This window comes from Budorcas taxicolor, chromosome 13, assembly GCF_023091745.1.
Source record: "Budorcas taxicolor isolate Tak-1 chromosome 13, Takin1.1, whole genome shotgun sequence".
NCBI classification, from domain to species: domain Eukaryota; kingdom Metazoa; phylum Chordata; class Mammalia; order Artiodactyla; family Bovidae; genus Budorcas; species Budorcas taxicolor.
This window is the reverse complement of record NC_068922.1, coordinates 51,679,230-51,692,224: the sequence shown is the minus strand read 5'-3', so window position 1 is coordinate 51,692,224 and position 12,995 is coordinate 51,679,230. Positions and strand designations below refer to the sequence as shown.

The 12,995-nt window shown below is 40.5% G+C and overlaps 1 protein-coding gene across 1 annotated transcript in view; it reads right to left on the bottom strand.

The window, feature by feature from the left end:
* DNAAF9 (dynein axonemal assembly factor 9) overlaps positions 1-12,995 on the bottom strand; it is a 169,592-nt gene that overhangs the window by 129,647 nt on the left and 26,950 nt on the right. Inside the window, exons 3-6 of the mRNA XM_052650925.1 lie at positions 8,160-8,279; positions 3,493-3,617; positions 2,276-2,372; positions 1,159-1,265 (exon numbers count right to left, since the gene is read on the bottom strand). Coding sequence (XP_052506885.1) covers positions 1,159-1,265; positions 2,276-2,372; positions 3,493-3,617; positions 8,160-8,279 — 449 coding nt within the window. The remainder of the gene's footprint in view (positions 1-1,158; positions 1,266-2,275; positions 2,373-3,492; positions 3,618-8,159; positions 8,280-12,995) is intronic.

Below are 12,995 nucleotides of genomic sequence, written 5' to 3'. Positions count from 1 at the left end.
GGATGTTCTACTTTATTATAATAAATGTGAGAAAACTGGTTTGGCGCAAGAAGAGTGGGGCTGATGTGGTGTGTGTCTTCTTCATCCCTACAGCCCGTGTTCCTCTACATTACAGGGTTTGCCAGGTGAGCCTTCAATCATTTCTTAGGGACACTGCTACTTCTCAGAAGGAGGCAAAAGAATTAGTCCTGGACCTTGCTTCCAAAGATCCCACTTACTCTATCCCTAAGAGTACAGCCCCATTTCCAGCATGTCTGGTTTCCTGTACTGAGAGCAGATCATTTCAGTGGGGATCCTATGGCAGCATATGGATACCAGGTCATCCTTCCTAATGCATACCCTAGATGATCCCCTCTTCCAGTTCTCATTCATTAATTCACTTAACAACACTTAACTGGTCATCTTCTAGGTGCATAACACTGAAATAAAAGATACTGTTCTTACCATAAAAGCTAATCTTTTTATTCCTCTAGTTGTTGTTTAGTTGCTAAGTAGTGTCTGAGTCTTTTCTGATCCCATGGACTATAGCCTGCCAGGCTCCTCTGTTCATGGGATTCTCCAGGTAAGAATACTAGAGTGGGTTACCATGTCCTCCTCCAGGGGATCTTCCCAACCCAGGGACTGAACCTGCATCTCCTGCATTGGAAGGTGGGTTCTTTACCACTAGCACCACCTGGGAAGCCCCTAGTACACAGTAATTACACAAAATTCTGCACTCTCCCTTTCATTGCCCTTAAATAGTTAAATTATACAAACTTCTGAGATAAAAACAACAATAAGAATACTTTTGTTCTCCAGAAACTTCCAATCCAGAGGCCAGGGGTGGGTGAGTGGCTAAGTGGGTATGACAAATATAAGTGACATAGGACAGTAAAAGTTATAAGAGGAGTCAGCCTGGGTTGCTATAGTTAACTCAGAGTGGGGAAAGGAGAGAAAGGAGGACAGAGAGAAGCTTTAAGAATAAAAGGCATAGGAGCTCACTTTGCAGACTAGCCTTAAACAGCAATAATTTTCCATTTCAAATCCTTTAAACTGCCCCATACCCTTTGGAGTCACTCCCAGCTTTCTAAAGTTTTATAATGAACACCCACACTGTAGGCATTCATAAAAACAGCTCAGTGGTAGACAAAAACCAAACATGCTGCTTTTCATACATACCTCATATTTCATGGTAAAAAATCCATCCCCTCCAATGCCCTCAAGAGCAAAGGCCTGTACAACAGGCCACTTCTCCACTACAAACATATCAAATATCTGCAAGTGACCTAGAGGAATCAAGTACAACATGTATCAAATATCATCCTGAATACAGCAGTTTAAACCTGATCTAATGTGGTCAGAAAGGCATCATTTCTCACAAGTTCACCACAGCCTCATTTAGCAAAAAAAAAAATACCAAAAACTGAAACAGATAAAATGCTTAGATATTAACACTAGAAATACAAAATGAAAGTCAAGGAAAAAACAAAATACAAACAAGTTACAAAAATTCAAGTTTCTCCATATTTTCACATTCTGGTTTCCAGGGAAAGTAAGAAAACAAATAGTGGTCTATTACATCTGACTTGTATCACTAAGTGGATATATTTATTAACAGACCAAAACTTGACTCCTTTCCCTTAAAAAACACATAGCTAACCAACTTCCTCAACGGAAAAGTATGAAATCATAATAATAAGGAAGGAATATTAAATATGCAAGTTTTTTTTTCCCCTTTTAGTAGATAAAGACAGAAGCACTGCTAAACTTGCTGATCTTTTCCTTCTGTTTTTACACTTTTTTTTTTGGCCACGCCCATAGCATGTGGGACCTCAGTTTCCCAACCAAGGATTGAACCCACATACCCTGCAATGGAAGCACGAAGTCTTAATAAGCACTGGATCAGCAGGGAAATCCCCTATACATTATTTTTGAGCCTCACCATCAGCATATTTTTACAGCTACCCAAATTACTATTTCTTACTGGCAAGAGGCGCCACAACTATATTTCATCTTTAATAAGTGGTACAGACTAGATGGCAACTACAGTAAATCCTGATGAGTCCTTCCATCTGATTGCTGGTAGCATGCTGTGATGCTGCAGAAACTTCAGTTACGAACGCAAACTTGCATAGCAAAGTCCTCAAATTTCATTCTGCTTGATCCTCTCTGCCTTTAGTGAAAACAGATCAACGGGTTTTCCAGCTGCATGTCTCCACGGAAAGGAGAAGTAAGGACTTTCGACTTATACACCATCCCAGCAAGGTTATAACATGGATGACTGTCAGATACACACCTTGGGAGCTATAAGGAATGCCAATTCTACTACAGTCTCGAACCATGTCCACAAAGCTGGCAATTTTAAATTCTTCTGCAGCTTCCTCATCTTCATACTATGGAAGGAGAAGTAAAGAAATCAGGCTCTAATGAGACATCATACAAAATTCCATATTTTCTCTGCATTTTTATTAGCTGTCCCTAATGTCCCATGAGGGTTTTTTTTTTTTTTTTTTGGTAGCCATGCTGTTCAGTTTGAAGCATCTTAGTCCTATGACCAGGGAGTGAACCCGTGTCCCTGGCAGTGAAAGAATAGAGCTCTAACCACTGGACCACCAAGGAATTCCCTTCAAGAGGGTATTTTTAAAGCCAGCTTTTTGTGTCTGTTGATCAAAAACACATCATTCCCTTACCTTACACCACACACAAAAATCAACTCAAAATGGATTAGAGAGCTTTAATTCAAGAGATAAAACTTATCCTCAAAAATCTCCCAAATGGGGGACTTTCTTGGTGATCCAATGGTTAAGACTCAGAGCTCCCAATGCAGGGGCATGGGTTCGATCCCTGGTTAAGGAGCTAAGGTACCGTATGCCACATAGCACAGCCAAAAACAAACAAATTCCCCAAATGCTCATATGGAAAAAGGGTTCTAAACTTACACTGGGTCCCAACTTCCATAAAGTTCTAAATCTTAAGCCCCAATTTGATTTCTAGCCAAACTCTTAGAAAGGGTCCAAAGGGAAACAGAAACAAATACCAAGAAATCCAAACATGGAGATGTCACAGAACAGCTCCTGGGGCCATTCCTAGGCCTGAGTAAATGGACCCAGGTCGGGGATGAAGAAGCAGAGCAGGAAGGCAGGTTCATAAGCCTACTACTAGGTCACAACTTTACCAGTTCTTTTCGCCTTTTTCAGGTATGTAATTTATTGCTAGGGTAGCTTCATAATGAAATATGAAAAGTTCCACTAAAACAAATAACTTTTTTGTGAAACCACATTTCACAATTTGATTTGGGGTGGGGACGGAGTCATGTCACATGGCATGCAGGATCTTACTTCCCTAACCAGGGACTAAACTGTGCCCTCTGCAGTGGAAGTTCAGAGTCCTAATCACTTGACTGCCAGGGAAGGCCCCAATTTAATTTTTTTAAGGACCTTCTGTTCCACTTATATTTTTTCCTGAAGTATCCTTAGAGTGTCTCTACATTTTTGTTTTATCTTTTCTCCTCACCTCATTTTCAGTCATGCAGTGGAAATGCAGATTTCTCCAATTGGCCACATAGGGTAACAGATAGCGATAATTTACAGGATTACAGTACAGATGGACACTATCTGATTTAATCAATATAATCACATCTGTAAGAAAAATAAAGTTAAAACACAAGATTGTCAGAGGTATTTCCTTTAGACATCTTCTGCCCACATAATTTCTAAAACCATTAAAACTACTTCAGAAACAACGTAACAAAACTCTTAACTGAAAATTTTTAAATTAGGCAACATGCTTCAAAGTGACTCTAGAACACTCAAGTGTAGACAGCAAAGATTTCCTCATCCCCATGCAACACTTCATCCATTGTACCACTCTGGTTATGGTAGAATAAGTGAAAAGAACAGCCTTCAGTGCATTTCATAAAGTTCAACAAAGCAAAATCTGCTGTACCAAACTCAGCTGTGTTCTTCACTGTGGAAATAAATAGTAAATGGAAACTCTACAGCTAAAAGTCACTGAGGCAGGAAAACAGCATAGACTATGGCCAGTGACCAGTTCTCCTGCAAACATCAGTGTCTGGCCACTGACTCATCTGGGTCAAGGCAAATTGTGGGCCTGAGGATATCATTTTCCTTGTGACCTGGGAAAGGTTATTATATACAGGGGTGAACTCTGTACACAGGAAAGGCTGAGAGGAAGGAAGGAGAGGCAAGTGGACAAGGCTTCTATAAATAGATCAGCAGCTCAGATACAAGGAATAACAATCAGTGTTGCTGGGTCAAATAAACAAAGCAATCCCAAAGATGCAAATAAAACCAAGTAAACTAACAAACGGGGGCTTCCCTGATGGCCAGATGGTAAAGAACCTGCCTGCAATGTGGGAGACCCAGGTTTGATTCCTGGGTTAGGAAGATACCCTGGACAAGGGAATGGCAACCTACTCCAGCACTGTTGCCTGGAGAATGCCATGGACAGAGGAGCCTGGCAGGCTAGAGTCCATGGGGTCACAAAGAGTTGGACATGACTGAGCAACTAACACACACTAACAAATGAGCCATAGAATAGGGCAAGAATATTAAAACACTTTAAACACTAAGAAAGTGTCACACTTTCAGAAGAAAAGCAGAGGCTTCATTCTATGGCTCCTCAGATACCAGAGCCATTAGGCCTCTTTCTAACAACACAACATTTGGGAAAGGGCTGGAGGAGATGGCTGGAAATGAGAAAGGAGCATGGGAGCAGAGAGCAACTGAGGCACCAGGCTTAGGGCAATGTCAACATGTAACACAGTGTGACAGACAATAATCAACAAAAACATAGAGCCCAGTGAATACTGATCTCAGCTGACTACACAGCTGGGTGGCCTCATGAAATAAAGCTCTATGATTATGACCTATAAAATCACTCTAAGCTCCATACTCAGTCAGATCCAAGGTGTTCAAGGGATCACAGAATGGAGCAGCCTCTTCACTGCTGAGTCTCAGCTAAGTGCTGGACTTAAAAGGAAGCATGGGATGGGAAAGGGTCTGCCCTCTCATCCTTCTGGGAGACTTACTCTAAATCACTTGTAGCTGACCTGCTTAACAGTGAGAGTTTGACGTCACTGAGAGCTTCCTGTGTCGACTGTACTCTATCCTGATGTATAACATACTGCAAAGAATTAGGATCCAATAAAAGAAATAATGCAACAGCCACTAAACCTAATGAAGCACGCTAGGATCTCACAGGACTAAAGTTATCATTACAAGCAAATTTTAACAGAGTACACAGGCAGGTAAAAGAAGAAAGCATAAGACAACTGGATGAACATATAAACTATTTTTAAAGTTTTTTTAAATAAATTCTTCGTATTTGCCTCTTTTTCTTTCAGATAATTAGGGATTGTAACGCAGAAGATAAATCTGGTAAACTCACCTTTCTAGCTATCTGGATTTTAAAAATGAATTAATTTGGAAGAAAATGCTCATTGTAAGCCTTCATTGTGCTAGGCGACAGGATAAAGACAAAGATAAGCAGAAAAGAGGACCTTTGAGGACTTAAACTATTTCTTTTATTTCAGTATTGTAGTGTCCTTAGCAACCTTGACTGCAGTGAAATGTGTGGCTGCACAAGCATCTGCCTTTTTATAACTCTAAATGAGCTGCCAAAATGAATTATTTCCAAACCAGTAGATGTTATATAGTGTAAGAAAGCAATTTTTAAAATCAGAATCTGAAACTAAATTTCAGTTAAAAAAAATTACTGGAAGGAATAATTTCAGCTTGCTCTTTCTGCACTAATAAAAAGAAAAACTTTAACAACTCTCTAATGATAGATACTACTAAGGACTTTACTAAGAAATTAGAAGAATTTTCATATATACTAGGCCAGGGTTCTTCAACTTCAGCTCTACTGACATTTAGACCAGAACATTTTTTGTTGTGAGGAGCTGGCCTGTGTATGCATCGCAGGATGTTCAGCATCATCTCTGGCTCTACCCACTCTGCCCAGCTGTTACAATAAAAAATGTCTTCAGCCAAATGTCCCTTGGGGGATAAAACCCTCTAGTTGAGAACCACTGCACTAGATCCACAGCAAGATTATTTCAACATCAGATTTTGCATCCCCCAGCTGCTTCACAAGAGCTATCTCTTGTCCATTTTGATTTGTCTATTCCTCTGTCTTCTGATCCATCTGGCAGACAAGTCATGATGCTAAGTATGTGATATCAGAGATAGCTCTTAGGCATCACCCCCACAGCAGCATGACCACAGGGTGAGTGTCTCAAAGTGAGAAAAGGGGAATGTGAGCAGAAAGCCTGCATTGTAATCACAGGCACCATCATAAATTACAGTCACATAGAAAACAATGCCCAAAGACAGGGCTGGACAAAGAGCTTTGTTCCTAAACTGAAGATCTACATGAAATCTTCCTTGTTAGGAGAACCTTGCAGGCTCGTCCTTGATTCACAGTTAAAAGTGCTATCATAGGACAACAGCATATAACACAAGCCTCCCAGCATGTACAGGCAGTGGGAAATATACAGGAAAACTAGTACCTTGCCAAGAAGATATAATGTCAAACACTGATGTTTACCATTTCCCCTAAAACTGATTTATCCAATAAACATACGCTGAAAACTACTTGTCACTCAGTTCAGTTCAGTCATTCAGTCCTGTACGACTCTTTGCAACCCCAAGGACTGCAGCACGCCAGGCTTCCTTGTCTATCACCAACTCCCGGAGCCTACTCAAACTCATGTCCATCATGTTGGTGATGCCATCCAACCATCTCATCCTCTGTCGTCCCCTTCTCCTCCCGCCTTCAAACTTCCCAGCATCAGGGTCTTTCCCAATGAGTCGGTTCTTCACATCAGGTGGCCAAAGTACTGGAGTTTCAGCATCAGCATCAGTCCTTCCAATGACTACACAGGACTGATTTCCTTTAGGATGGACTGGTTGGATCTCCTTGCAGTCCAGGGGACTCTCAAGAGTCTCCTCCAACACCACAGTCCAAAAGCATCAATTCTTCAGTGCTCAGCTTTCTGTACAGTCCAAGTCTCACATCCACACATGACTACTGGAAAAACCATAGCTTTGACTAGACGGACCTTTGTTGGTCAAGTAATGTCTCTGCTTTTTAATAAGCTGTCTAGGTGGGTCACAGCTTTTCTTCCAAGGAGCAAGCATCTCTTAATTTCATGGCTGCAGTCACCATCTGCAGTGATTTGGGAGCCCCCAAAAATAAAGTCTCTCACTGTTTCCATTGTTTCCCCATCTATTTCCCATGAAGTGATGGGACCAGATACCATGATCTTCGTTTTCTGAATGTTGAGCTTTAAGCCAACTTTTTCACTCTCCTCTATCACTTTCATCAAGAGGCTCTGTAGTTCTTTGCTTTCTGCCATAAGGGTGGTGTCATCTGCATATCTGAGGTTATTGATATTTTTCCCGGCAATCTTGATTTCAGTTTGTGGCTTCATTCAGCCTGGCATTTCGCATGATGTACTCTGCATGTAAGTTAAAAAAGCAGGGTGACAATATACAGGCTTGACTTGACATACTCCTTTCCCGATTTAGAACCAGTCTGTTGTTCCATGTCCAGTTCTAACTGTTGCTTCTTGATCTGCATACAGATTTCTCAGGAGGTAGGTCAGCTGGTCTGGTATTCCCATCTCTTTCAGAATTTTCCAGTTTGTTGTGATCCACACAGTCAAAGGCTTTACCAGTCAAAGCAGAAGTAAATGTTTTTCTGGAACTCTTGCTTTTTCGATGATCCAATGGATGCTGGCCCCTGGAGAAGGCAATGGCAACCCACTCCAGTACTCTTGCCTGGAAAATCCCATGGACTGAGAATCCTGGTAGGCCATGGGGTCGCAAAGAGTCGGACACGACTGAGCAACTTCACTCACTTTACAATGGATGTTGCCAATTTGATCTCTGGTTCCTCTGCCTTTTCTAAATCCAACTTGCACATCTGGAAGTTCATGGTTCACGTACTTGTCACTAGTCTATTATCTAGTAGGCGACCAAAAGCATATTACTTAACACATCAGCAAAGATGAAATGTTTTTCATTAATAAAAAGAGCAAAAATTTACTGGAGCTTCAGGCTATTTAAAAAATTTCCATAAAGGGACACTGAAATAAGCATTCAAAGGAATAAATCACGTAACTCTTCTCTCGCAGTCTACCAATATATACTTACCATCTAAAACTTCTTCAGAAAACCCTGTTTTCTCAAAATCACTGGCATTTTGATTGTACAAACCAAGCAGAAGATAATTTGCCAGCTCTCTGCAGCCTTCATTGTACCTGCTATCGATTCCTGCAAGACAAAGAAGGCTCTGATCAGCTGTATTGTACTATGGGAGAAAATGAGTCCCAATAGTTTGTCCCTGCTCAGCAAAACTATGATGGTTAAGTTAAAGGTAGCATCTCAGACCAGTTTTGTGCCAGAAACCAAACTAAACAACTCTCTGTGAAAGAAGTGGCCTCAGCATCAAGTATTCTTACATGGATTCAATATCTGTATACCTGAGATGGTGAAATGGCACAGAATACAGAAGTTATTAATTTAATCAAAAAAATTTTTGAGGATAGAAGTTACCAGAAAATACAGTCCACACCCTGTCAGAAGTGGTTAAAGATTTTGTAATACTTCCAGTGGGAACAGGACTAGGCATCAGAAAAAGTATTTTTTTCTCAAAAAGACCTTTATCAAAACACATGAAATCAAATAGAGGAGAATTAAGGTGGTTTGAGAAGAACTCAAAGAAGTGAAAAGAAGACAAGTGAATGAAACCACAGACATCCATCTTCTCACAAATGTTTATCAGGCCCAAGGCCGGGCACCGTGCTGGATGCTGAAGCATGCAAACATGCCTACAAATGGTCCTCACGAAGCTTACGTCTAATGGAGCTGGGTCAGAGACTAATGAAAAGGAAATTAAAATACCGCCTTCATAACTGCATTTCAAGGCCACAGGCACATATACTATTTGGTTCCTGTATATGCGTAAAAGCCCAGAGCTATGGCTCTGGGCAAGAGGGACATGTCAAGGGCAGGGAGCAGTCTATGTAAGATTGAAGGGAAGGGACTGGGGCAGAAGGAGCTCAAACAATGTAAATACAGCTGGAGCTTGGGAAACAGGACTGCCAATGGTTTTTCAGAGCAGTGAAAAGTGAAAAGTAATGGGCATTCAGGCCAGTAGGGCTGAGAGGACTTCTATGGGAAGACTACTTTCTCAGCTAGATCAAAGCAGCACAGTCCTCTTCTATCCCAATCAACACTTCAGTGAAAAAAGGGATAAAAAAAAAAATCAAAAGAAGGAATGACTTGGCCTGAAGTTCAAAGTGCTAGAGTTAAAAATAACCAGTGCGGAACTTCCCCGGTGGTCCAGTGGTTAAGAATCCACCGTCTAATGCAGGGGATGTGGGTTCAATTCCTTGTTGGGGAACTAAGATCCCACGTGCCAAGGGGCAACTAAACCTGCGTGCCGCAACTACTGAACCTGAGTGCTTCAACTAGAGCTTTGTCAGCTGGGAGGGTCTAAAAGCAATGACATCCCTGTAGCAAAGAGCATACACAGTGCCTAGATCTTGGTTTCTGATACAATTCTCCAATAATAGAAATCAGGGCTCCTTAAGAGCAATGGCTGTTTTGAGGACTGAAGCAGGTAATAGACAAAATAAGACTGGAGAATCTTATACTGTCAGAAAATACAGAAGTGCTAAACAGACTAAAACTTCGATGAGGATATATCAAAGGGAGGGACACAGGAGTCAACCAAAAGAGCTCCAAATGGTCAAGCTGATACAATTTGAAGTAGTAGTGGAATATAATCTAAAGTATAAATGAAATAATACTAGATTTTAACTCAAAGTATAAAATAAATATTCATGAATCAATACTGATACAAACAAATGACTGAAATAAATGAGGGAGAAAAGACAAATATCCCACGCAGGAGAATTTCAAATAATTTATGTAGATACTACCCTCCTCAAGGCAACGGGGCGTAAACCCTACTCCTTAGTGTGTAAGCTGCATAGTGACTTCCTCCCAGAGGACAGTATGGACAGAGGGGTGGGAAAAAAAATTTATAGTACAGAATCTCACAAATACTATCTCAGACAAGTGATCAAAGTCAATATTCACTGAAAAGTCTTGTTGTTAATATGAACTCTTGCTATCATGTGAAGAAAATGGCATGTTACTTCACTGGTCTTCCACTCCAAAGTCCACAACTTCAGTCTAATTATGAGAAAAACAAAAGAAAAATCCTAATAGAGGGATTTTTCTAGTACTAGTACTTCATTAGTACTCTTCAAAACTGTCATTAAGGTCATCAAAAACAAGGCAAGTCTGAGAAACTGTTATGGTCAAAAGAAGCCTAACAAGACAACTAAATTTCACATGGGATCCTGGAACAGAAAAAGGACATTAGGTAAAAACTAAGGAAATGTGAAGCACGTGTGTACTTCAGATAATAATAATATATTAATACTCATTAATTGGGCTTCTCTGGGCTCAGTTGGTAAAGAATCTACCTGCAATGCAGGAGACCTGGGTTTGATCCCTGGGTTGGGAAGATCCCCTGGAGGAGGGCATGACAACCCACTCCAGTATTCTTACCTGGAGAATCCCACGGACAGAGGAGCCTGGCGGGCTACAGTGCATAGGGGCACAGAGTCGGACACGACTGAGGTGACAGAGCATGGACAACACCACAGGGGAAACTGGATGAAGGGCACATGGAAACGCTGTACTATCTTTGCAATTTTTCTGTAAATCTAAAAATTGTAAAAAAAAATCTAAAATTGGGCTAAAAAATTATTTTTTTTAAATGGAACTCTCAAGAACTGCTGGTAAAAATATAATACATTAGAACCACTCTGCATGCAAATGCTTACAGTAGTTTTATTTGTAGCTCCTAACTGGTAAGTACATACAATAAAATAATAATTACCAATAAAAAGAGACATATTCTTGATAGATGCTACTGTATGGATGAATCTCAAAATAATTATCCTAAGTGAAAGAAGTCAGACAAAAAAATATATACTGTTATGATTCAATTTATATAAAACTCTGGGAAATGCAAACTAATGTATAATGACAGGAAGCATATTAGTAATTGCCTAAGAGTAGAGAAGAGACAGAATGGAGACCCTACAAAAGGACACAAGGAAACCTAGAGATAATGGCTATGTACATTATCTTGACTGTAGTGGTACTCTCACATGTATACACATATGTCACCCCTTAATGGAAGTAAAGTTCAATGCTGTAAAGAAATATACTGCATAGGAACCTGGAATGTTAGGTCTATGAATCAAGATAAATTAAACGTGGTCAAGCAAGATGGCAAGAATGAACATGAATCACTGAACTAAAATGGATGGGAATGGATGACCACTGTATCTATTACTGTGGGAAAGAATCTCTTAGAAGAAATGGAGTAGCCCTTATAGTCAATTAAAGAGTCCAAAATACAGTAATTAGGTGCCATCTCAAAAATAAAAGAATAATCTAAGTTCGTTTTCAAGGCAGGCCATTAAACACCACAGCAATCCAAGCCTATGTCCCAACTACTAAAGCCAAAGAAGCTGAAGCAGAACGGTTCTCTGAGATCCGTAAGACCTTATACAAACTAACCCCAAAAATAAGATATACCTTTCATCACAGGATTGGAATGCAAATGGAGGAAATCAAGAGATACCTGGAGTAACAGGCAAGCTTGGCCTTGGGATACAACATGAAGCAGGGCAAAGGCTAACAGTTTTGTCAAGAGAACATGTCATAGCAAATACCCTCTGCCAATGACACAGGAGACAATTATACACATGGAGAACACCAGATGGTCAACACTGAAATCAGACTGATTATATTCTTTGCAGCTGAAGATGGAGTAGCCCTAAACAGTCAGCAAAAATAAGACCCGGACCTGACTGTGGCTCAGATCATGAACCCTTTATTGCAAAGTTCAGCTTAAACTGAAGGAAAGTCGGGAAAATCACTATATCATTCAGGTAAGACCTAAATCAAATCCCTGATGATCATGCAGTGGAGGTGATGAAACAGACTCAAGGGAATCTATTCCTTATATATTATATTATATATTATGTAATCTATTCCTTATATTATTATAGAATCTGACAGACACAGTACCTTAAGAACTATAAACGAGGTTTGTAACACTGTACAGGGGGCAATAACCAAAACCATCCCAAAGGAAAGGAAATGCAAGAAGGCAAAGTGGTCGTCTGAGGAGGCTTTACAAACAGCAAAAAAAAAGAAGAGAAGCGAAAGGCAAGGAAGAAAGGGAAAGATACACCCAAATGAATACAGAGTTCAGACTAGCAAGGAGAGATAAGAAAGCCCTCTTAAGTGAAAAATGCAAAGAAACTGAGGAAATCTAGAAAGGCAAAGATTAGAGATCTCTTCAAGAAAACGAGATGTCAAGGTAACATTTCATGCGAGGATGAGCATGGTAAGAGACAGAAACACTAAAAACCTAACAGAAGCAGATGAAATTAAGAAGAGGTGGCAAGAACACAAAGAAGAACTACACAAAAAAGATCTTAATAACCTGGGTTACCATGATGGTGTGGTCAGTCACCTAGGGACAGACATTCTGAAATGTGAAGTCAAGTGGGCCTTCAGTTCCGTTCAGTCAGTCAGTCGTGTCCTACTCTGCAACCCCATGGACTGCAGCACGCCACGTTTTCCTGTCTGTCACCAACTCCCAGAGCTTACTCAAACTCATGTCCATTGAGTCAGTGATGCCATTCAACCATCTCATCCTCTGTCGTCCCCTTGTCCTTCTGTCTTCAATCTTCCCCAGTATCAGGGTCTTTTCCAATGAGTCAGTTCTTCACATCAAGTGGCCAAAGTATTGGGAGTTTCAGCTTCAGCACTGGTTCTTTCAATGAATATTCAGGACTGATTTCCTTTAGGATGGACTGGTTGGATCTCCTTTCAGTCCAAGGGACTCTTAAGAGTCTTCTCCAACACCACAGTTCAAAAGCATCAACTCTT